Source organism: Bison bison, unplaced genomic scaffold, assembly GCF_000754665.1.
Source record: "Bison bison bison isolate TAMUID 2011002044 unplaced genomic scaffold, Bison_UMD1.0 scf7180017864203, whole genome shotgun sequence".
NCBI lineage: Eukaryota > Metazoa > Chordata > Mammalia > Artiodactyla > Bovidae > Bison > Bison bison.
Genome location: NW_011494775.1, coordinates 863,769 through 886,742, shown reverse-complemented (window position 1 = coordinate 886,742; position 22,974 = coordinate 863,769). Strand labels below are relative to the sequence as shown.

Below are 22,974 nucleotides of genomic sequence, written 5' to 3'. Positions count from 1 at the left end.
TGGTTAAGACTTTGCCTTTCAGTGCAAGGGATGTGAGTTCAATCCCTGGTCAGGGAGCTAAGATCCCATATGACACGTGGACAAAAAGAAAACAAACATAAAGAACAGAAGTGGGCTTCCCTGGTGGCTCAGTAGTAAAGAATATGCTCCTGCCAATGCAGGAGACACGGGTTTGATCCCTGGTCCAGGAAGAAGTGTGTCACAACTATTGAACCTGTGCTCTAGAGCCCGGGAACCACAACTACTGAAGGTCATGCGCCCTAAAGCCTGTGCTCTGCAACAAGAGAAGCCACTGCAATGAGAAGCCTATGCACTGCAACTAGAGAGTAGCCCCTGGCCACCACAACTAAAGAAAGCCCTTGTGCATCAATGAAGAACAAGTACAGCCAAAAATAAATAAATAAATAAAATTATTTTTAAGAAAGCTTTCCCTTAAAGAAGCAACATTATAACAAATTCAATAAAGACTTTAAAAAATGGTCCACATAAAAAAAATTCTTCATGAAAAATGTACTACAAGGCAGCATGAGAGAATGTTATTTATGATCTTGAAACAGAAAACCTTCAAATATGACAGAAACCCAAGCCATAAAAGAGCTCAATAAATACAGCTACATAAAAATTAAAATATATCATGAAAATAGTCAAAAAAGACAGTGATAAACTACAGAAATCTATTAAAATCTACTAATCAACAAAAGGTTGATTTTTTTAAACATATAGAGTACCAATACAATAAAGAAAATACTAGACAACTGAGCCCTGGCAAATGGATTAAGGGTATGAGGAATTTCATAGAAAAGGAAATGCAAATGGCTCTAAGCAGCGTATATAAAAGATACTCAAACTCACTCATAACAAAAGAAATATAAATTAAGTTACGAGATACATTTTTCACCTATTACATTGGTTAAAAAAAAAACCCACCAAGCTTGAAAAAACATCAGGCACTCTCATTCAGTTTTCATTGGAGTATAAAATGGTACAACTATGGTGGCTTAGGCTGTAAAGAATCCACTTACAATGCAGGAGACCTGCGTTTGATCCCCGGGTTGGGAAGATCCCCTGGAGAAGGGAATGGCTACCTACTCCAGTATTCTTGCCTAGAGAATTCCATGGACAAAGGAGATTGACAGGCTACAGCCCATGGGATCGCAAAGAGTCGGACACAACTGAGCCACTAACACTTTCACACTTTGATTGTGCTGTGCTGTGCTAAGCTGCTAAAGATGTGTCCAACTCTGTGTGACCCTATGGACCGTAGCCTACAAGGCACCTATATCCATGGGATTCTCCAGACCAAGAATACTAGAGTGGGTTGCCATGCCCTCCTCCAGGGGATATGCCCCACCCAGGGATCAATCCCACATCATTTATGTCTCCTGCATCAGCACACGGGTTCTTAACCTCTAATGCTACCTAGGAAGTTCCCATACTTTCACTACAAAAGGCAATTTGCCAATATTTATCCAAAGTAAAAATACACATATCAAAAACATCAAAATAACATTCTTTTTTACTCAGTATTTCATTTGTAGAAATTTATTCTATAGATATATGGTATGCTGATGAATAAAGATATTCACTGGAGCAGTTTATAATAAGCAAGGAGTGGAAGCAAACTAAACAACCATCTATATGTGACTAATTAATAAATTGTAGAGAATCCCCTGGTAGTCCAGGGGTTAGCACCCTGCCTTTCTACTGCAGGGGGCAAGGGTTCGATTCCTGGTTGGAGAATGAAGATACCACAAGTCACATGCCCTGCCCCCCCCCAAAAAAAAATTGTACAAATCCATAATACAGATTGCCATAAACTGTTCTTTCAAAATGGGGCAATTTCGTTTATAATGCTATTTAATAATTTACAATATAAAGTAAATAAGGTAAAAAGTTATCAAAAACTATTTTTAGTAACTAGCATTTGTATCTGTGTTTTTTAGTACATCTAAAATGATATGTTTATATACATATATAGATTTTCACTGAAAGGATATACTAAAGGCTGGTAACAATGATCAACTCCAAGGAACAACTGGGTGGCTGAGGAAGAGGAATGTAAAGGAGAGTATATATTTCACTATATATCCTTTTGGAACTTTTAAACTTTATACCATATTCAGACATTGCTTATTAAAAAATTAAACAGTTTAAAAAATGTAAGTTCTTTAAGGGTCAAAAAATTTTTTTTAATTTCATGTTTCAAATTATAATTTAACTTTTTGATCTCTTTCCAAAGAGATCAAATAATGAAATAATCTCAATGTGTGAAAAGCTTTATACTCGAGAGATGTTTACTGTTACAATATTTACAACAGCAAACAAACAGCAGAAGAATGGTAAAGATAACAAAAGAAATATGTAACTATTAAAATAAACTCTATAAAACATACACTTAAAAAAATTAAAAAAACAACAAAAAAACAACAAATAAAAACATACACTTAAATACAGCAATATTTATGGGATATGTTTACATATAGTGATATAAAAAAACAAAACCTGAGCAAAGAAAAAAAAAAGAACTGAATTAGTTTCTATAGAAATACAGACTTTTTAAAAAAAGTCCAAAAACAAAACCAGTAATAGCAGCAGCTAACATTTGAGCAGCTACATACATGGCATGTGAAGAATTTTACATGCACTAATACATTTAATCCTAATAATATCCATGCTAGCTAGGTAGGTACTAATATATTTATATCCTGTTCTTGTTGTTCAGGTGCCAAATCATGTCTGATTCTTTGCGACGCCATGGACTGCAGCACACCAGCTTTCCCTGTCCTTCACCATCTCCTGGAGTTTGCTCAAACTCATGTCCATTGAGTCAGTGATGCCATCCAACCATCTCATCCTCTGTCACCTCCTTCTCCTCCTGCTTTAGTCTTTCCCAGCATCAGGGTCTTTTCCAGTGAGTCAGCTCTTCCCATCAGGTGGCCAAAGTTTTGGAGCTTCAGCTTCAGCATCAGTCCTTCCAATGAATATTCAGGGTTGATTTCCTTTAGGATTGACTGGTTTGATTTATTTGCTGTCCAAGGGACTCTCAAGAGTCTTCTCCAGCATTACAATTCAGAAGCATCAATTCTTCGGTACTCAGCCTTTTTTACTGTCCAGCTCTCACATCCATTCACAACCACTGGAAAAACCATAGCTTTGACTATACAGACCTTTGTTGGCAAAGTGATATCTATGCTTTTTAATATGCTGTCTAGGTTTGTCATATCTGAGGTTAATGATATTTCTCCCAGGAATCTTGATTCCAGCTTGTGCTTCATTCAGCCCAGCATTTTGCATTATGCACTCTGCATATAAGTTAAATAAGCATGGTGACAATATACAGCCTTGACATTCTCCTTTCCCAATTTGGAACCAGTCCGTTGTTCCATGTCTGGTTCTAACTGTTGCTTCTTGACCTGCATACAGGTTTCGCAGGAGGCAGGTAAGGTGGTCTAGTATTCCCATCTCTTTAAGAATTTTCCACAGTCTACACAGTCAAAGGCTTTAGCATAGTGAATGAAGCAGATGTTTTTCTGGAATTCTCTAGCTTTTTCTATGATTTTGGCACTCTGATCTCTGGTTCCTCTGCCTTTTCTAAATCTAGCTTGTACATCTGGAAGTTCTCAGTTCACATACTGTTGAAGCCTAGCTTGAAGGATTTTGAGCATTACTCTACTAGCATGTGAAATGAGTGCAATTTTGTGGTAGTTTGAACATTCTTTGGCCCTTCTTTGGGATTTGGATGAAAACTGACCTGTTCCAGAAATATCAATAACCTCAGATATGCAGATGATACCCACCCTTATCACAGAAAGCAAAGAAGAATTAAAGAGCCTCTTGATAAAGGTGAAAGAGGTGAATGCAAAAGCTGGCTTAAAACTCAACATTCAAAAAAATGAAGATCATGGCATCTGGTCCTGTCACTTCATGGCAAATAGATGGGGAATCAATGGAAACAGTGACAGGCTTTATTTTGGGGGGCTCCAAAATCACTGCAGATGGTGACTGCAGTCATGAAATTAAAGGCCGCCTGCTCCTTAGAAGAAAAGCAATGACAAACCTAGACAGCATATTAAAAAGCAGAGACATCACTTTGCCAACAAAAGTCCATATAGTCAAAGCTATGGTTTTTCCCTTGGATACTGTCTTGGATACTGTTTTTCCCTTGGATACTCCTTACTAGGAGATCCAACCAGTCATTCCTAAAGGAAATCAGTCCTGAATATTCATTTGAAGGACTGATGCTGAAGCTGAAGCTCCAATACTTTGGCCACCTGATGTGAAGAGCTGATTCAATGGAAAAGACCCTGATGCTGGGGAAGATTGAAGGCAGGAGGAGAAGGGGACGAGAGAGGATGAGATGGTTGGATGGCATCACTGACATGAGTTTGAGCAAGCTCTGGGAGATAGTGAAGGACACGGAAGCCTGGCATGCTGCAGTTCATTGGACTGCAAACAGACATAACTGAGTGACTGAAAAACAAAAGGATCTGTCATAGCTCTTCTTCCAAGGAGCATCTTTTAATTGCAAGATTGCACTTAAGATCTACAGTGATTTTGGAGCCCAATAAAATAAAAATCCCCTGTTCCCATTTTTTCCCATCTATTTGCCATGAAGTGATGGCACCAGATGCCATGATCTTCATTTTTTGGATGTTGAGTTTTAAGCGAGCTCTTTCACTCTCCTCTTTCATCTATATCTTACTAATGTGAATAAAGAGACTCAGGGAGAGGTTCAGTTCAGTTCAGTCGCTCAGTCCTGTCCAACTCTTTGCGACCCCATGAATCGCAGCACGCCAGGCCTCCCTGTCCATCGCCATCTCCCAGAGTTCACTCAAACTCACGTCCATCGAGTCGGTGATGCCATCCAGCCATCTCATTCTCTGTCGTCCCCTTTTCCTCCTGCCCCCAATCCCTCCCAGCATCAGAGTCTTTTCCAAAGAGTCAACTCTTCGCATGAGGTGGCCAAAGTACTGGAGTTTCAGCTTTAGTATCATTCCTTCCAAAGAACATCCAGGGCTGATCTCCTTCAGAATGGACTGGTTGGATCTCCTTGCAGTCCAAGGGACTCTCAAGAGTCTTCTCCAGCACCACAGTTCAAAAGCATCAATTCTTCGGTGCTCAGCTTTCTTCACAGTCCAACTCTCACATCCATACATGACCACTGGAAAAACCATAGCCTTGACTAGACGGACCTTTGTTGGTAAAGTAATGTCTCTGCTTTTGAATATGCTATCTAGGTTGGTCATAACTTTTCTTCCAAGGAGTAAGCGTCTTTTAATTTAGGTGTCTGGAATCAGAGTTGAGTCCAGGCAAGATGACTTCAAGACCATGTTTAGGAAATGGAACCATGAGTATCTTTTTCTTCTCTTCTTTATGTTTTTCAGTAGTTTCAGGTTTCTTACTAAATTTAAAAAAGTACTATTTTCACAATGAAAGAGAATTATTAGAGAAATAACGTGTCAATGTTTTTTTTTTTGTAAAAGTGGTAATGTTAACATGTGGGAAAGATTAAATCTTTTGTCTTCCAAAAAGGATTCCTTTTGAGAATTCTAACAAAGGCCAGACATATTATTTTGGTAGGGCTGATATTAAAATAACCTTCCCTGATTATCTCTAAGACTCTTCAGATGGGCGGGAGTATCTATAAGGAAGGATCCAGGCTGACAGTTGGCCCTGGATGATCATCCTACATCCTCATACTCAACAGTTCTTCCACCTGAATGAGCAATGTTGAAGCATCGAGTATGTGAATAAATACATATCTTCTATTTAGAAAATTTAGATATCACGAGAAATAAAAATGATTAACAAAATTCAAGTATATATCTAATTTTATCATTTGATTATATAAATTATACACAAAAACAATGCTGAGCAATTAAAGGATGCAATGATTGAAAATGTACTTAGAATGTTTTTTTTAAGAGTCAAAACACAGCAAGAAAATAAGCACAGTTGACCCTGGAGCAACAGAGATTTGAACTGTGGGGGTCCACTTACGTGGAGACTTTTTTCAATAGTAAATATGACAGTATTACACAATCCACAACTGGCTGACCACAGGATGCAGAAATCACAGATACAGAGGAACTGAGGATACAAGGGCCTACTATAAATTATATGCCAGATTTTTTAAAGTATTTATTTATTTTGGCTGCACTGGGTCTTAGTTGTTGCACATGGGAGCTCTTAGTATGCCAGACTTTTGACTGTGCAAAGGGTCAGTGCCCCTAAGTCCTACTCTTACTCAAGGGTCAACTGTAATCAAATGTCATACAAAAGAAAGTATCTAAAATGTATATAAAATAGCTTTTTTAAATGACTTTCTATATATTTCAAAGAATATTTTAATTCTGAAAGCTATAGACAGTATTCTTTAGTATGAATAAAAAGACTTCTTACAAAAGGATCTGCTGGTTTTTGCTTACAAAGTTCTGTGAGTCCTTTAAGCAGAGTTGGCGTTACATACAAATTTAAATAGTCCTTAGCAGCTTGTCCAACTGGAATGGGCTCAACAATCACTGCAAATACAAATGTATTCCCATTAAAGCTAACATAAATGATGAAATATTATACGGTCATTAAAAAGGACACATTCAAAGAAATTTTAATGACATGAGAAATACTTGGTTTTTCTTTTTTAAAAAAAGTAAACAGAAATAGATACATAGCAAATAGTTCGTTCAAAAACACAATCACACACACACAAAAATAAGACTCATACAAATAGCAAAAAATACATCAATATATTGATAGTGCTCACACATAAGATTCTGATTATATTTTCAATAATCTCTTTTTTTGTATTTCCATTTCCATTTTTTAACAGTAAATATATAATGGACAATGTTATGAAAAGCTAAAAGAATAAATATAATCTAGATTAATTCATCACAAAAATTAACTCCTGTCAACAAAATGGAGGCAGTTTGCACAGTGGAAAATCCCATGGACAGAGGAGCATAGCAGGCTACAGTCCATGGGGTCGCAAAGAGTCAGACACGACTGAGTGACTTCACTTCACTTCACAGATACAAGTGAATAATACATGCTTCTTGCTCTCTTATAAACTATTGAATATACATATAAATTCTATTTCTATGATGGTATATATTAATATTGCTGCTTATTTTTCAATTGTAAAATAAACTATCTAAGATTTAAGGAAATTTTAGTCTTTTCAGCTTTGTTTGAACACTATAGGTGACCCAGACTTGCAATACAACAAAAAACATTTTTCTACCAGAAACAAAAAGGGTCCCAGTATCTCTACATCCTTGCCATTGATCATAGCTATTCTAGTGGATAAGCAAAGGTATCTCATGGTGCTTTCGATTTGCATTTCCTCACTGATTATGCTGAGCACTTTTTCATGTACTTATTAGCCTGTTATCTTTTGTGAAATGCCTATTCAAATCTTTTGCACAGTTTTTAATTCAGTTGTTTGTATTGAGTTGTAAAAATTCTTTATATTAATATATTCTAGATACAAGTGCTTTATCTGATATATGATTTGCAAGTATATTCTCCCAGTCTATGATTTATCTTTTCATACATTTAATGACGACTTTTAAAGAAGAAAAGCTTTGAATTTTGATGTAGTCCAATGTATCAATATTTTATTTTACAGATTGTATTTGTGATGTCATATATAAGAACTCTTTGTTCAACTCAAGGTAATAATGATTTTCTATATTTTCTTCCAGTTAGAGGAGTTTGTGATATGAGCTCCCTTTTGCTTAGCAGTCAGTCAGGAATGATATACAAAACCCTATATGATGGGTCACTAAAGCAAGTTATAAAGATATTCTAGGACATATTCCTAATCCTTGAAAAAGCAGGTGCTCTTCCTAAAAACCAAAGCTAGTTTTTAGCTCTTTTTTTTTTTTTTTTTAGTTTTTAGCTCTTATGTTTAGGTCTATTTGTGTGTGGTGTGAAGCAAGGGTCTATACTGGGTTTTGTTTTCGCATGTGGATATCCAGTTGTCTTTGCACCATTTGTTGAAGAGATCACCCTCTCCCCATCAAATTGTCTAGGCACTTTCATGGAAAATCAATTGGCCATAAATGTAAGAATCTACTTCTAGATTCTCAATCCTGCTTCATTGATCTTTATGTCTATACCTAAGTCAGGACCATACAGCCTTAATTACTGTGGTTTCATAACAGGTTGAAATCAGGTTAGTGAAAGTCTTCCAACTTCGTTCCTCGCTTTCAAAATTGCCTTAGCTCTTCTAGATCCTTTACAATTCCATATACATTTTGGAACTGACTTGTTAATTTCTACATAAAAGCATGCATAGACTTTGATAGGGACTGCATTAAATTTATCCATCAATTTGGAGTGAACTGTCATCTTGACAATATTGACTCTTCTGATCCAGGAAAGTGTTAGTTGCTCGGTTGTGTCCCACTCTTTGCAAATACACAGATTGTAGCCCGCCAGGCGCCTGTGTTCATGGAATTCTCCAGGCAAGAAAACTGGAGTGCATTGCTATTTCCTTTTCCAAGAGACCTTCCTCACTCAGGGATCGAACCCAGGTATCCCACATCACAGGCAGATTCTTTACCACCTGAGCCAGCAGGGAAGCCCCTAAAAGGGGATGTCTATTTATTTACATATTCTTTCATTTCTCTCAGCAACATTTTGTTTTGTACTCTTCAGTGCACAAGAATTGCACTTCTTTTGTTAAATTTATTCTTAAATATCTTATTGTTTTTGATGCTATTGCGAATAAAATTGTTCATCTTCATTTTTGGATTCTCTATTTTTGAAAATCATTTATTATTTGTCTCTGGCTACTTATTATTTGAATTTTGGAGACTTTCCACTAACCTGATTTCAAAACCTTTAATGAGGAACAACTGACACTTGGCTGCTGGGGAAGGGAGGCCAAGCCTGGCTGGTACCCTGAGGCCTGGGAAACTTGGATCTTCAGATAATATCAGAATTCCTCCTGGGAACATTGACTCTATCTATGCTTGGTACCTCTGAGATGAACTGATATTTCTCTGAGATGAACTGATGAATTGGAGCTATGGTACAAAAGAAGAAGTGCTGTCCTTGGTTACTTGACTACTTAATGATTGAAGGGGTCAGGCACGCAAGCAGTAATAGTGTGGCCCAGATTCTGGAACTGCTACTTGATGAGTACTGTGTGCAACAGCTAAAGAAGTTTGAGGGCGAGACCTTAGTGTCAGTCATTGAAGAGGGCCCGGAACTTCCAGAAGACGAGGAGAAAAAGAAATAGGAAGAGGGCCTCCCTAGTGGCTCAGTGGTAAAGAATTCATCTGCCAGTGCAGGAGACAAGGGTTTGATCCTTGGTCCAGGAGGATCCCACATGCTGTAGAGCAACTAAGCCCGTGTGCCATACTAAGCCTGTGCTCTGGAGCCTGGGAACTCCAACTACTGAGTTCACATGCAGAAACTACTGAAGCCCATGCACTGCAGAGCCCATACTCTGCAACAAGAGAAACCACTACAATAAGAAGCCCATGCACTGCAACTAGAGAGCAGACCCACTTACAGCAAGTAAAGAAAAGCCTACACAATAACAAAGACTCAGCACAGCCAAAAATAAATAAGAAACAGGAAAAGAAAAAGTTTCAAACCCTCTGCAAAAGAGATGGTTGTATCAAACCTACTGGTGACACCCCTGTGCTGCATTGTCACGAGCACGTACAGCTGGATAGCAAACATGGAAAGAATCATGAAGGCTCAAACCCTAAGAGACAACTCAACAACAGGTCATAGTGATAGTAAAGTTGCTCAGTCGTGTCCGACTCTTTGCAACCCCATGGACTGTAGACTTCCAGGCTCCTCTGACCATAGGATTTTCCAGGCAAGAATACTGGAGTGGGTTGCCATTTTCTTCTCCAGGGGGTCTTCCCGACCCAGGGATCAAACCCAGGTCTCCCACATTGCAGGCAGTCTCTTTACCATCTGAGCCACCAGGGAAGCCCTGGCAGCAAAGAAGCACCTGGAGGTAAACCCCAGACCATTTCCTCATCAAGACCCTGAAGCAAAAGGCTGATAATAATGACAAGTCTTTGAAGGACCAGGTCATCCTACTGTATGAAGTGGCTCTCCTATCTTGACTTTGGTCTGGAGGATCCCCAGACCCATGCTAACAGGGTCTACAGGATGATCAAATTTGGTCTTGGTATCCACGAGAATTACCCCACTACTGACAACAGCAGTGCTGCCATAGCTGAGATGTTGCCCTTGGAAGGAGATGATGACCGTTCTCATATGGAAGAAGTAGACTAAGCTCTGCCTGAGGATTACGTGGTTACGTGTTCAACACTCTATCTCCATTTCTTCTGATAACATGTTTTCACATATTTATTTTTATTAGCATTTAAAAACACGTATGGCACGACAACTGCTTTAGGGGAAAGTTAAGATTTCTATTAAGTGTGATACTTTAGGCACTGAAGTAGAGCTAGCTTTTTTTTCCTAGTTTCATGTTGGCTTATTTTAACAGATGGAAGTAGTGTTTGTTGTACCGTGTATGTAACCTGTGTTAACTTCTCAATCTGAAGTGTTTAGCTATCAAGCAAATCTCATCAAATCTCATCACTAAAGTGTTCTGAAGTATATACCTTGATGTTTAAAAGAAAAGTACTCATTAAAGCAACTTTCATTTTCTGCGATCTACTTTTTAAACCTTCCAACCCCTACAGTCATAGTACCGCATGTGCCAGGACCCTAGAAATTAGTATGTTAAACTGAACCAACTTGATGGGAGTCACTATCCATATATAGGGATTGTTTATAAAGAAAAATAATATTTAGAATAGCAAAATTATAAGCTTACCTAGGCATGTTGCAAAGCCATTTGAAAAATAACTCAGAACAAGTTTTGTGAGTGGAAATGTGGTGTTCAAGACACACACTTAAGAGTTGGAACAAATACAGATATATAAAAAAGAAAAAAATGCTATTATGAAACCACAATATTAAGACTGTATGGTACTGACATAAGAACAGACAATAAAGATCAATGAAGCAGAACTGAGAATCTAAATGTAGATACTTACATATATGTCCAACTGATTTTTGACAACAGAGTTGGATGAATTAATGAGAAACTAAAACGTGCTTTCACGTTTCTCACATAAATAAATTTTCACTGTACTTTTAAAGGCTTTTTCATGGCAGAAGTTATACATTGCATTGTATATTTATTTTTCTGGCCTTTTAAAATAAAATCATCTTGACAGAGCAGGGATATCTTATTCATTTTTGTATTTCTGGCACAACTCAATAACTCAATAAACTTACTGAATGAATGGAATGTAGTAAAGCTTTGAATCAGCAATCCCTATTAAAAAGGAAGAGCACTAGCTTTTTCAAGAATTTAGGAATATGTCTTAGAATATCTTTGTAACTTGCTTTAGTGACTTATAGTATAGGGTTCTGTACATAGTTCCTCACTGCTAAGCAAGAAGGAGCTCATATCACAAACTCCAAAAACCTTCTCTCAAGGACTTCACATTCTCATAGCAAGAGATCTACGGTGTAGTAGGTAATCATTTATATCTATCCTACAACTGCTGCTTCTCAAATGTCTAAGAGGGTTAATTAATTAATAATATCAAAAGCAATACAAACTAACAGTCTAAGGATATAACCCTATGAGTAAGACAGGCTTCTAAAAAATTTGTTCCACTTAAGATAAATGAGTTTTTAACTCTATTTTAGTTAAAAGCTAAGGAGAAAAAGTATAATTCACTAGTAGGACAAAATCTAAACATCTACCACATCAAAAAGACATCTCATGTTCAAGATGTGCCCCCAAATAATACAGAAGCAGGAGAAATACAAGCAGGAGTGATAGATGAAACAAGACTGGTCTAAATCAACTATACTTCCATTTTTTTTTTTAAAAAGCAGACAGACCAAAATCATTGAAACTGAATGATGGGTTCATTAGTGGCTTATTATACTATGTGATCTTCATTGTTGTTCACTCAGTCATGTTTGACTCTTTGTGACCCCATGGACTGCAGCACGCCAGGCTTCCCTATCCTTCACCATCTCCCCAAGTTTGTTCAAACTCATGTCCATTGAGTTAGTGATGCCATTCAACCATCTCGTCCTGTCATCCCCTTCTCCTCCTGCTTTCCCAGCATCGGGGTCTTTTCTAATGAGTCAGCTCTTCCCAACAGGTGGCCAAAGTACTGGAGCTTCAGCTTCAGTCCTTCCAATGAATATTCAGGACTGATTTCCTTTAGGATGGACTGGTTTGATCTCCTTGCAGTCCAAGGAACTCTCAAGAGTCTTCTCCAGCACCACAGTTTAAAAGCATCAATTTGTCAGCACTCAATCTTCTTTATGGTCCAACTATCACATCCATACATGACTACTGGAAAATCCACAGCTTTGACTAGACGGACCTTTGTTGGCAAAGTAATGTCCCTGCTTTTTAATATGCTGTCTAGATTGGTCATAGCTTTTCTTCCAAAGAGCAAGCGTCTTTTAATTTCATGGCTGCTATGCTATCTCCTTTTGTGTAAATATTCCAAAATAAAAACAGCTCCAAAGAAAAAGATACCTTAAGGGGATAGATACGACAGAAATTTCTGTCACAGTAAGAATTAAGTATGTAGTAAGCAAATTCTTTTTTGTATAGGTATCTTTAAAACAGTTTTTGGTTCAAAAATCCGAACTTTTAAATCTCCAAGACAATTTTCAGTTTTCTTTGAATAAATCTTTAGCAGAAAAATACTGAGGAATAGGTCTAAATTACTGAAAGAAAAAAAAGGCCAAAAAAATTTTCAAAACTGCCCAATGCTTTGGCTTTTTTCTATATAATGAAAATCACCAAATTTCTTTTCTGCTCTAAAAATATTATTGAAAATAAGAATATCAGTGTTGTTCCTCATTATACCCACTTCTAAAAAGCTTGTAACTTCACAGGATAGAAACAAAAAAAAGGGGATGGAGAACTATAAATTTCATAAAAGCATGAGTGTTTGTTAGATAAACAGTAAACTGTTATTAGAGAATATGGCAAATCCATCAAAAGTGCCAAAGAGTCTCTTTTCATTTGTAACAAATTCGACTAATGCATTTAGGGATAACTAAAAGGAATAATAACACAGAAGAAGAAAAACCCTTGATATGCCCAGTCCAAAATAAAGGAAAGAAAGGTAAACTCTTCTCAAAAGATTCCCTAGAGGTCACAATTTCATTCTGAGAAAAACATTAAGTTTTCTATTCTTGGCTTCAAATTGTTAAGTAACTACAACTTGAAAATATGACAGAATATACTGGAGATAAACCCTGTTATCTTCCTTCCCAGCTACATCTCCAAAATTGAGAGAGAAAGCAAACAAGTAAATGCAATTAACTAATTACTCATTTGTAACTCACCTGCAGGAAACATGAATCGAATTTCTCTTTCTGCTGCAGCAAAATCATTACTTCCATGAAGTGCATTTCTTAGCTCATCTGTGCCATAAATCGCCCTCAGACTGAAAGCAAGTTAGAAATGATGACCACCCAATCTGACATTCTTTCCTTACTTTTTACTTGTGTACTCTAATTAGAAATTTTACAGAAGCATCTCCATTTCTCACACATGGAGGTTTTAATCTATTTTGATTTTAAGCATAAATCTATCTACATGAGGGTCAAATATATTTAAATATGCAGGAGAGATATACTGAAAAAATAGTTATCTGGGTGAAAGAAAGGTGTTATCTTGTGACAAGTGAAAAAACGATGGTATTTTCAAAAGTGTCAAGAACTCAATGTCCTCTGGTTTCTAAACATTAAAGATAATGCTGAAAATCTGAGTTTCTAATCTCTATTACCAACATTCTACGAAATACCATCCCAATTATCCCATGAAAATTCCTATACCAGTGGCAGTTTAATTCAAGAATGAGAGGAAAATAAGGCTAGTCAACCATAAATCAAACATTCTCTGAGACCTTTTGTGGTATTTGATATTAAAGTACACATTTAAGTAGTTAAAACACAGAATGAACCTTCCCCACCCAACCCTGCATCACCACCAAAAAAAAAAAAAATCAGGTTATTCAGGAAAACTTTCAAATTAAAGGAAATTCTTATTACAATGAAATCAGATTTTTCATTTTCATAGTTGGATTCCATTTCTCCTCTAGGAAAGTTACCTGTCTGGGTGTGTCTCCTTAGCTACTAAGCTATTACTTGGTCCCAAGAGTTCTTTCCAGTAAGAGATGGCGTTATATCTAGCTAATACCATGGCAACAAGTGGTCCAGAACTCATGTAAGCTGTTAAATTGGGGAAAAACATTTTCCCATATTGTTCCACATAAAAGTTACTACAGTGCTCAGGGCTGAGATGTAGTTTTCTTCTCTAAAAGAGAAACAAAGTCAACAAAAGCATTATTGACAGTTCAGTAATACCTCATTAAGTCACTAATGGGCTTCCCTTGTAGCTCAGCTGGTAAAGAATCCGTCTGCAATGCAGGAGACCTGGGTTCAATCCCTGGGTTGGGAAGATCCCCTGGAGAAGGGAAAAGCTACCCACTCCAGTATTCTGGCCTGGAGAATTCCATGAGCTGTATGTATAGTCCATGTGATCGCAAAGAGTTGGACACGACTGAGCAACTTTCCCAAGTCACTGATAACTTGAAATAGTACCAATCTGACCACAAAAGACACACGTGTACCCCAATGTTCATTGCAGCACGTTTACAATAGCCAGGACATGCAAGCAACCTAGCTGTCCATCAGCAGACAAATGGATAAGAAAGCTGTGGTACATATATACAATGGAATATTATTCAGCTATTTAAAAGAATGCATTTGAATCAGTTCTAATGAGGTGGATGGAGCTTATCATACAGAGTGAAGTCAGAAAGAAAAACACCAATACAGTATATTAACACATATATATGGAATTTAGAAAGATGGTAACAATGTCCCTATATGTGAGACAGCAAAAGAGACACAGATGTAAAGAACAGACTGTTCTGTTCTGGACTATGTGGGAGAAGGCAAGGGTGGGATGATTTGAGAGAATAGCATTGAAACATGTATATTACCATATGTGAAACAGATTGCCAGTCCAGGTTCGATGCATGAGACACGGAACTCAGGGCCAGAACAGGGATGACCCTGAGGGATGGGATGGGGAGGGAGGTAGGAGGGGGGTTCAGGATGGGGAACACATTTACACCCATGGCTGATTCGTGTCAATGTATGGCAAAAACCACTACAATACTGTAAAGTAATTAGCCTCCAATTAAATAATTTTTTTTTAAATGTAGGCTGTAAATAAGAATTATTACTTAAGAAAAACTACTCTTGTTTGGCAGCCTTCTTCAACCTATGGTATGTTAATGGTGGCTCAGCAATAAAGAATCCACTTGCCAACGCAGAAGAAACAGGTTCAACCCCTGGGTCAGGAAGATCTCCTGGAGAAGGAAATGGCAACCCACTCCTGTATTATTGTATGGGAAATCCCATGGACAGAGGAGCCTGGCAGACTACAGGCCTTGGGGTCACAAAAAAGTCAGACATGACTCAGTGACTAAAAAACAACAACATTAATAACAAAATAATCTTACCTCCTTAAAGTAAAAACATGCCAATCTTCAATACCTTGTTAATACATACTTCGTATAAAGTAAAAAATACTTTAGAATATTCCAAATTCATCTTTCCCTACCTTTTTGTGAATTTTCCTACATTATTTTAGAGAACTGGTCTCATTATGGTACTTTGAAGTAGTATGCAACATGACGCAGTAAACAAGTTTTTCACTTGTTTACTTATTCCGGTTCTGCCATAAATATGTTGATTCAGAAAGAGCTTAAGTAGTTAGCATTAAGCTTGTTAATTTGAAAGAAAATGAAATGTTTGAGACAAAGAAACATTAATTTCTTTCACAAATGAGAAGCTATATGAATTATTAAATTTAAAAAAATCATAGAAGCCAAGTCAGTCATTCTTCCAATTTTTCTATTTTAACTCCATTCACAAGTCACTTCCTGCTTACTCAACTGCTGTTCAAAATTGCTGTTTAGAGAAACCAAATCTAATCACAGGCAGAAACGACAAATCTACCATCATTCAGCTATCTAAGATTCACATTTATTGCTCATTAAACACTTGGAATAAAAGAATTTGTATTTCCAAAAAAAAAAAAAAAACCCACAAAACTATCCTATGTCTTCAGGTTCAGAAACTTGATAAAATTGCTTGGTTTGTAGAGAGGGATCTAAACTGCCGCAGTTCAAGAAGCCTGGAAAGATGCTTACTAGGTAGTTCAATACTGCTATGAACAGTCTCTACTGGACAAAAGCTAACATTCTCACAGTCAAGGATCAGTTATGGAAGCCTGCTAAGTCACTTTAGTCATGTCAACTCTTTGCAACCCCATGGGCTGTAGTCCTCCAGGCTCCTCTCTCCACAGGATTCTCCAGGCAAGAATACTAGAGTGGGCTGCCATTTCCTTCTCCAGGGATCGTCCTGACCCAGGGATCGAACCCGAGTCTCTTACGTATCCTGCAGGCAGGTTCTTTACCACTAGCTCCACCTGGGAAGATCTACTACTATTAAAAAAAAAAAAAAAAAGGTAGCTGACATCTGTTTTCATATTAAAATTCATATAGTCAAGAAACAGAAGAAATCTGAGAAGTGATAACAGCACTTATTTAGTATAATCGTTGATTCTATTATTTTAAAATTAAGACATGCCTGTATTTGTGATTCTCATGCCTATTGGTTTGAGTAATTTTGTTGTTGCTGGGTTAAAAATCTGTTGCACTGTAAGCACTTAACTGCCACATATCCCTTAACAAGCAAGGGAAGCTATCTTTTGCAGGTATGCCAGCTAATGTAGCATTATTTTAAAAACTGAGACCTCATTTTAAAGTAAAGTTGAAAAAAAATAAAGTTGATACTGAATCAATGATTCCATCAATTGCTTCCAAATTAGATCAGATAAACTTTTTTGTAATTTATATTAGTATTTTCATGAGATAATTCTCTGGCAGTCCAGTGGTTAGGATGCTGTGCTTTCACTGTAGAGGACATGAATTCAATCCCTGGTCAGGGAACTAAGATCCTGCAAGCCATGGCCAAAAGATAAGCAAATAAACAAAAAAAACAAAACAAAGCATTTTCACAAAGAGAAGTGAACTTAATATCAGAAAAGGAGGTTGGTCCAGTGGGTAAGACTCTGCACTCCCAATTCAGGGGGCCTTGGTTCAATCCCTGGTCAAGGAACTAGGTCCCACATGCCACAAGAGTTTGCTGTGGCCCCCACCAAAAAAAAAAAAGGTCCTGCATGCAGCAACTAAAGATCCTGAGTGGTACAACTAAGACCCAGCATAGCCAAATAAATAAATTAAATATAAAAAAAAAAAAAAGGAACCAACAGTTTGTTGTAACACAGGAAAGACTGCCACCTACTAAATGAACACATCATTTTTTAGAAGGTTTTTTCCTAGACAGGAAAAGAAAGCCTCAAGTTCAATGAACTCTCAACTACAATAAAGCCTATTTTAAAGCGTATAATACATAGGACAAAAATGATTCCACTGACAAGAGACACCTGGAACAGCAAAGTCATAGAGACAGAAAGTAGAATAGTGTTACCAGGGACTGGGGAGAGGGCTAAGCACAAAGCTAGTGTTTAAAGGGTACAGAGTGTCAGTTTGAGATGATGAAAAAGTTCTAGAGATGGTCAGTGGTGACAGTTGCACAACAATGTGAAGGTACTCTAATGCCTTTGAACTGAAACAGTTAAAAAAGTAAATTTTATGTTGTATATATTTTATCACAATTAAACCAAAAAGAAGCATACTACATACCAAGATGTTCTTTGGTTTAAAATTTATTGCTGACTAGAGAAAGTGCAATGGCACCCCACTCCAGTACTCTAGCCTGGAAAATCCCATGGGTGGTAGGATTTTCATGGACTGCATGGTAGGCTGCAGTCCATGGGGTCACGAAGAGTCAGATACGACTGAGCGACTTCACTTTCACCTTTCACTTTCATACATTGGAGAAGGAAATGGCAACCCACTCCAGTGTTCTTGCCTGGAGAATCCCAGGGACAGGGAAGCCTGGTGGGCTGCCGTCTCTGGGGTCGCACGGAGTCAGACACGATTGAAGTGACTTAACAGCAGCAGCAGAGAAAGTGTTAAATATTAACATTTACACGGTTTTTTTCTTTTATAAGAAGGTTTAATTTCTACCACTTGCTGCTTAATTACTTTTTGACTAATTCTTTTCAAACTTTTAAGAATCAAATTGGAAACTTTGTCTTATTTGTATGTTTTGTCTTTCTTCTAAAATTAATGAGTAACATACTTTGGGGGTTAAAAAATTCAAAGTAATATAAAAAGGTTCATACTGAGAAAGTTGATTCCCATTCCTGTCCTAATTCAGCCTGTTCTTCCTTACCTTCTATATGCAACCATTTTTTAATGTTTATTTAAAATTCACTTTGTAAATTCTTCTAAATTCATTTTGCAAATACTGGCAAACATGAATATATATTACTTTTTCTCTTTCTATCATAGAAAAAAGCTACATATTGTTCTGCATCTTGGTTTTTTCCCTAGCAGGACACAGAGAGGTTCTTCATTGCTCTTTTTACAATTAGTTGCATAGTATTCAATTTGGCAGATTCATCAGGGTGAATTTAACCAATTTCCTAATGCGGGGTTGTTTTCAATTTTTTGCTTGTAAATAAACAATGCTACAAAAAATTACCTAGATACATGTCACTGAATATTAATACACAAGTTGTAGGCGAGATTCCCAGAAGTAGTACTGCTGGGTCAAAGGGAAGATGCATCTGTAAATACTGATAGAAAATTGCCAGATTCCCTTCCATAGGGGTTATGTCATTTACTTTTGTATTCTTGCCAGATGGTAGTTCAGTGTCATTTTAATTTGCTTTTTTCCTGCTTAAAGATTGAGCATCTTTTACCATGTTTTAGAAGCATTTTTATTTCTTTTTCCATGACCATCCACATGTACTGCCCATTTTCAACTGAATTTTTATCCTGTTTGAGGAGCTTTGTATACATTTGGGAGATAGTCTTTATGAGCTACAAATATTTTTTCCAAGTTTGTCACCTGTGTTTTGACTTTGCTTATTATGCTTATTTGGCCATGCTCAAGTTTTTTATGTTTATATTTTTATCAATCTTTTATTTTACAGTACCCAGTAAAAAGGCTGTCCCCTTCCAAGAATAAAAAGAAACTCAGCCATTTTTCTTCTAGAGTTTATATGGTTTAATTTTTTAATATTTAAATGTCAAATCCATTTGGAATTTATCCTGGTATATATAGTATAATATTTGAGTCCAAATTTTTTTTTAAGTGGCTACCCAGTTTTCTAACAACATTTATTTAAAAGCTCATCTTTACCTGAATCTTTTATTATTTCTTTATACATTCTTGCATTACTACTCCCTTAAACTTTCTTGTAGCATCTCACCCTCAGCCTCCATGTATCCTTCTAAGTACATTCAAAAACCCATCTTTCTGAAGACTGAAGTTATCTTTTTTATTTTTTAAAAGATTCAACAAGCAATATGACACTGAGTAAATGTAATAAAAAGTGAAATTTCAAATAAGAATGGTACAAAAAAGGAAAATTTTAAATATTCCATTCTATTTGATAGTCTTTATATATTCATTTTCAAACTACTAACTGTAGAACAAGGAAAAGGCTTAAAACATTAAATTAAAAAAATACAACAGTCTAAAAATTCATCAAGAGAAGATCAATAGACTGTGGTTTATTAGGACAGAGGAGTATTTACACAGAAGTTAGATTCAGATGTAATGATCTGGCATGCTATCTGAGGGAGGGTAAAGAGGGTCCAGGGAGGGCGACTGTCCTACTTTATGGGGGAAACATATTTGTAAATGCATATAAAAATTCCGGAAGAAAAGAAAGTGTTAAGTGATTGTCTCTGCAGATTGAGACTTGAGTTGGGAGAGGAGAGATGGGAAAAAGAAGTTTCACTTCTCATTTTATATATTTTTGGAAAATTATCACATATAACTTTTATATTCAGAAGAGTAAACCTAAATTTCATGCTAAATACTAAGGATTGAACTGGGCTAACACATATACATAAGCATTTTTAAAAGGTAAAATCAAAGGTATTCTAAAACAAGTTTAGGGATATAACTCTATGAGTAAGAAGAGTTTTCAAACATATCTTTTACTTAAGATAAAGTGAATTTTTAATTCTATTTTAGCTAAAAGCTAAGGCAGAAAAGTCTAATTCAGTAGAGAGGAAAAAAACATGATCATACTGCCCGGAAGTTACCTGAACAATGGTGAATCCAGATCTGAGAATAATATCTTGTATCTCCTCCTCTTTGTCAACAATATCTGGTTTGATAATAGCCAGAGTCTTTTCTACGTAGATCTGAGGTGGGGGCATTGATAGCTCCATTCTGGCTTTTCAGCTACAATTTAAGATTCTTCATGCGTATCAACTGCAATGACATGCACCCGCACCCCCAACTTAATGTAATTGTGACTAAACAGCATTACCAGGTGCTTGATTTTTATTAATTTATAAAGCTGGAAACTGTAATAGTTTTTTCCACATGCAGTGTCTCAGTAAAAAGATTTTTACTCTGTCTCCTGCCACGGGTTTTCCTAGGTGCTTTCATTAAATTAGGAGAGCCCAAGGAGCAAGGCAAAGCCGAGGACCCCAGGGGCCCAGGAGGAGACTAGGTCTGCAACTCTCCACACCACTTAGCACCACCCTCCACAGTGCACACACACACACCCTCTCTCCACCCTCTCCTGCCACCAGGACGCTTAGGGTAAGGCCCGGCTGGAAAGCAGAATTCCTGGGTCCCCTGAATCTCTGTGGGCTGCACCCCCAGATTCCTTCAGAGTCCGGCCCTCATCTAGGCACTCACCTTAGCCTGGGCTCCTTTAGTGTCACAGATTGTTGCTAGGAGACCAGAAACCCAGCTTAGAGACGGTGGCTGCAGAGGGCCAATTCCAGTAGAGCACTTCACAGTCTTTGGGTAGCTCCTTTTAGCCAAGAAAGGGAACCCGCCACAGGGATTTTTATCCCCTTGCAAATCTTAAAACCAATAGATGTTTTCTAACATTTTCCTCATAACTTATTTTATTTCATCCTCCTAGTCATTCGAAGGACACTTGTATTAATATCCACTTTACAAATGATGAGATAAATCATTGGTGCTCTCCCTCATCCTACCCCCAAAACCTTCCATTGTATGTAAGAAAATCCATGTCAGATACCTTCCATATTTCACCAGACAATGTTATCCCCTCTACTCCCAGCTTCTATAATCATTAAAAGGTAATTTTTGACTTGTGAAATAACATTTATTTAAAGAGCAGTAAAAGAGGTTTAATCTATTTATCTCTAAATTAACCTTACGGAACAAAGATGTGGGCAACATATTATGGCATAACCCCAAATCTCAGTTTTCTTTGTTTTCTTTATATCATGTCCACAAGCACCTTTAACTCTTTGGTTGTAAGTTAAGGTATAATTCTTATTAGAAAAGACAACAGAAAAATGGTAAACAAGTATTGGGATCTTCAATAAGTCAGAGTCTCAATGAAAGGTCCAAAATCCAGAAAAGTTCAGGAAAGCAGCTCCAAGTTAGCAAAGCAGGTTTTCCATCATCCATAGGGTTGGTTAGTTTTCATTCCAGACTATTTAAGTCTCTTCTTTTGTCTAACCAAATACTCAGCACCTACAGGGTCAAGGCAGATAGCAGCTATGAATCTTTATGGAGGTTTGAATGCAATTTTATTTATTTCTTTGCAGAGATTCAACCATGTTTTTTTCTTTAAAGTATCAATAAAACGCTGCTCAAAAAAGAAACCCTCAAATGTCTTCTGGCTACCATATCTTATCTCCTAAAGATGGGACACTGTGGACATAAAATTAATACCAATATAGCATCAAAAAATGGACAGTGACTCCAGCCTCAGGTATTCATGTTTAGCCCTCTGACTTGAGACTCTGGAAGTAGATGCACCCATTACTTATCTATCCCCAAGTCTCTAAGAGCTCTTCACTGCTGCCTGCCTTCCTAGAGTATTTTACTTCACCATCTATTAAAGCTGGTTCCACAGAGGAGCAGTTACAATGTCAACCCTTTGATGCACCCATTACTTATCTATCCCCAAGCCTCTAAGAGCTCTTTACTGCTGCCTGCCTTCCTAGAGTATTTTACTTCACCATCTATTAAAGCTGGTTCCACAGAGGAGCAGTTACAATGTCAACCCTTTGATGCACCCATTACTTATCTATCCCCAAGCCTCTAAGAGCTCTTTACTGCTGCCTGCCTTCCTAGAGTATTTTACTTCACCATCTATTAAAGCTGGTTCCACAGAGGAGCAGTTACAATGTCAACCCTTCAGGGCCTTGAATTACCTCTAAACATAAACTCTGGGAGTACAAGGTCACTTCAACATCACCCTTATTCTCACAAGACTTTCTAAAATCAGATTCTAGAAACTACACTCCTTTTTCTTGCAGCTCTCTACCTACAGTACCTGAATCTGCTCCAAGACTTCTCGCTGCATCTCCACAGCCATATGGTATACATGATGATCAGAGTCATTGTACATCACAGCATTTTGGAACATCAGCATCAGGTCCCGCTGGAACTGAGCCATGGTGCGAATCCGTCCCTTGGACAGATTCCTTTTCAGGCTAGTTAAGTCCATGGGTCTACAGGTGGCCAAGAGAAACCAGAGGAAATCAAACCTTCATGTGGAACATGTGGTGACCTAACATGCTTTCTTGAAAAACTAACCAGCTCTTAATGAAAACAGTAGTAAAGATAACAATCCCCATTAGATATAAAATAGCAATAGCAGCTAACATAACGACTGCTTACAATAAGTCAAGTGCTATGCTAGGTATTTTCTGTATTAACTCACTTGATCCTCTCAATAAACCTTTATATGGTAAGTACCATGATCACAACTGG

General features: G+C 37.2%; 2 protein-coding genes across 3 annotated transcripts in view; both read right to left on the bottom strand.

Moving 5' to 3' along the window:
• The window catches only part of NME5 (NME/NM23 family member 5), a 29,177-nt gene extending 8,229 nt beyond the window's left edge, over nt 1–20,948 (bottom strand). Inside the window, exons 1-5 of one of the 2 annotated variants that reach the window (XM_010844450.1) lie at nt 20,911–20,948; nt 20,304–20,475; nt 14,148–14,353; nt 13,381–13,481; nt 6,403–6,521 (exon numbers count right to left, since the gene is read on the bottom strand). In XM_010844450.1, coding sequence (XP_010842752.1) covers nt 6,403–6,521; nt 13,381–13,481; nt 14,148–14,353; nt 20,304–20,432 — 555 coding nt within the window. In that variant the 5' untranslated portion in view covers nt 20,433–20,475; nt 20,911–20,948. The remainder of the gene's footprint in view (nt 1–6,402; nt 6,522–13,380; nt 13,482–14,147; nt 14,354–20,303; nt 20,476–20,910) is intronic. The other variant, XM_010844451.1, reaches the window with a different exon arrangement.
• Nucleotides 20,949–21,560: 612 nt separating this feature from the next.
• Nucleotides 21,561–22,974, bottom strand: part of BRD8 (bromodomain containing 8) — a 30,568-nt gene continuing 29,154 nt past the window's right edge. The window contains exons 27-28 of the mRNA XM_010844441.1: nt 22,535–22,712; nt 21,561–21,726 (exon numbers count right to left, since the gene is read on the bottom strand). Coding sequence (XP_010842743.1) covers nt 21,676–21,726; nt 22,535–22,712 — 229 coding nt within the window. The 3' untranslated portion in view covers nt 21,561–21,675. The remainder of the gene's footprint in view (nt 21,727–22,534; nt 22,713–22,974) is intronic.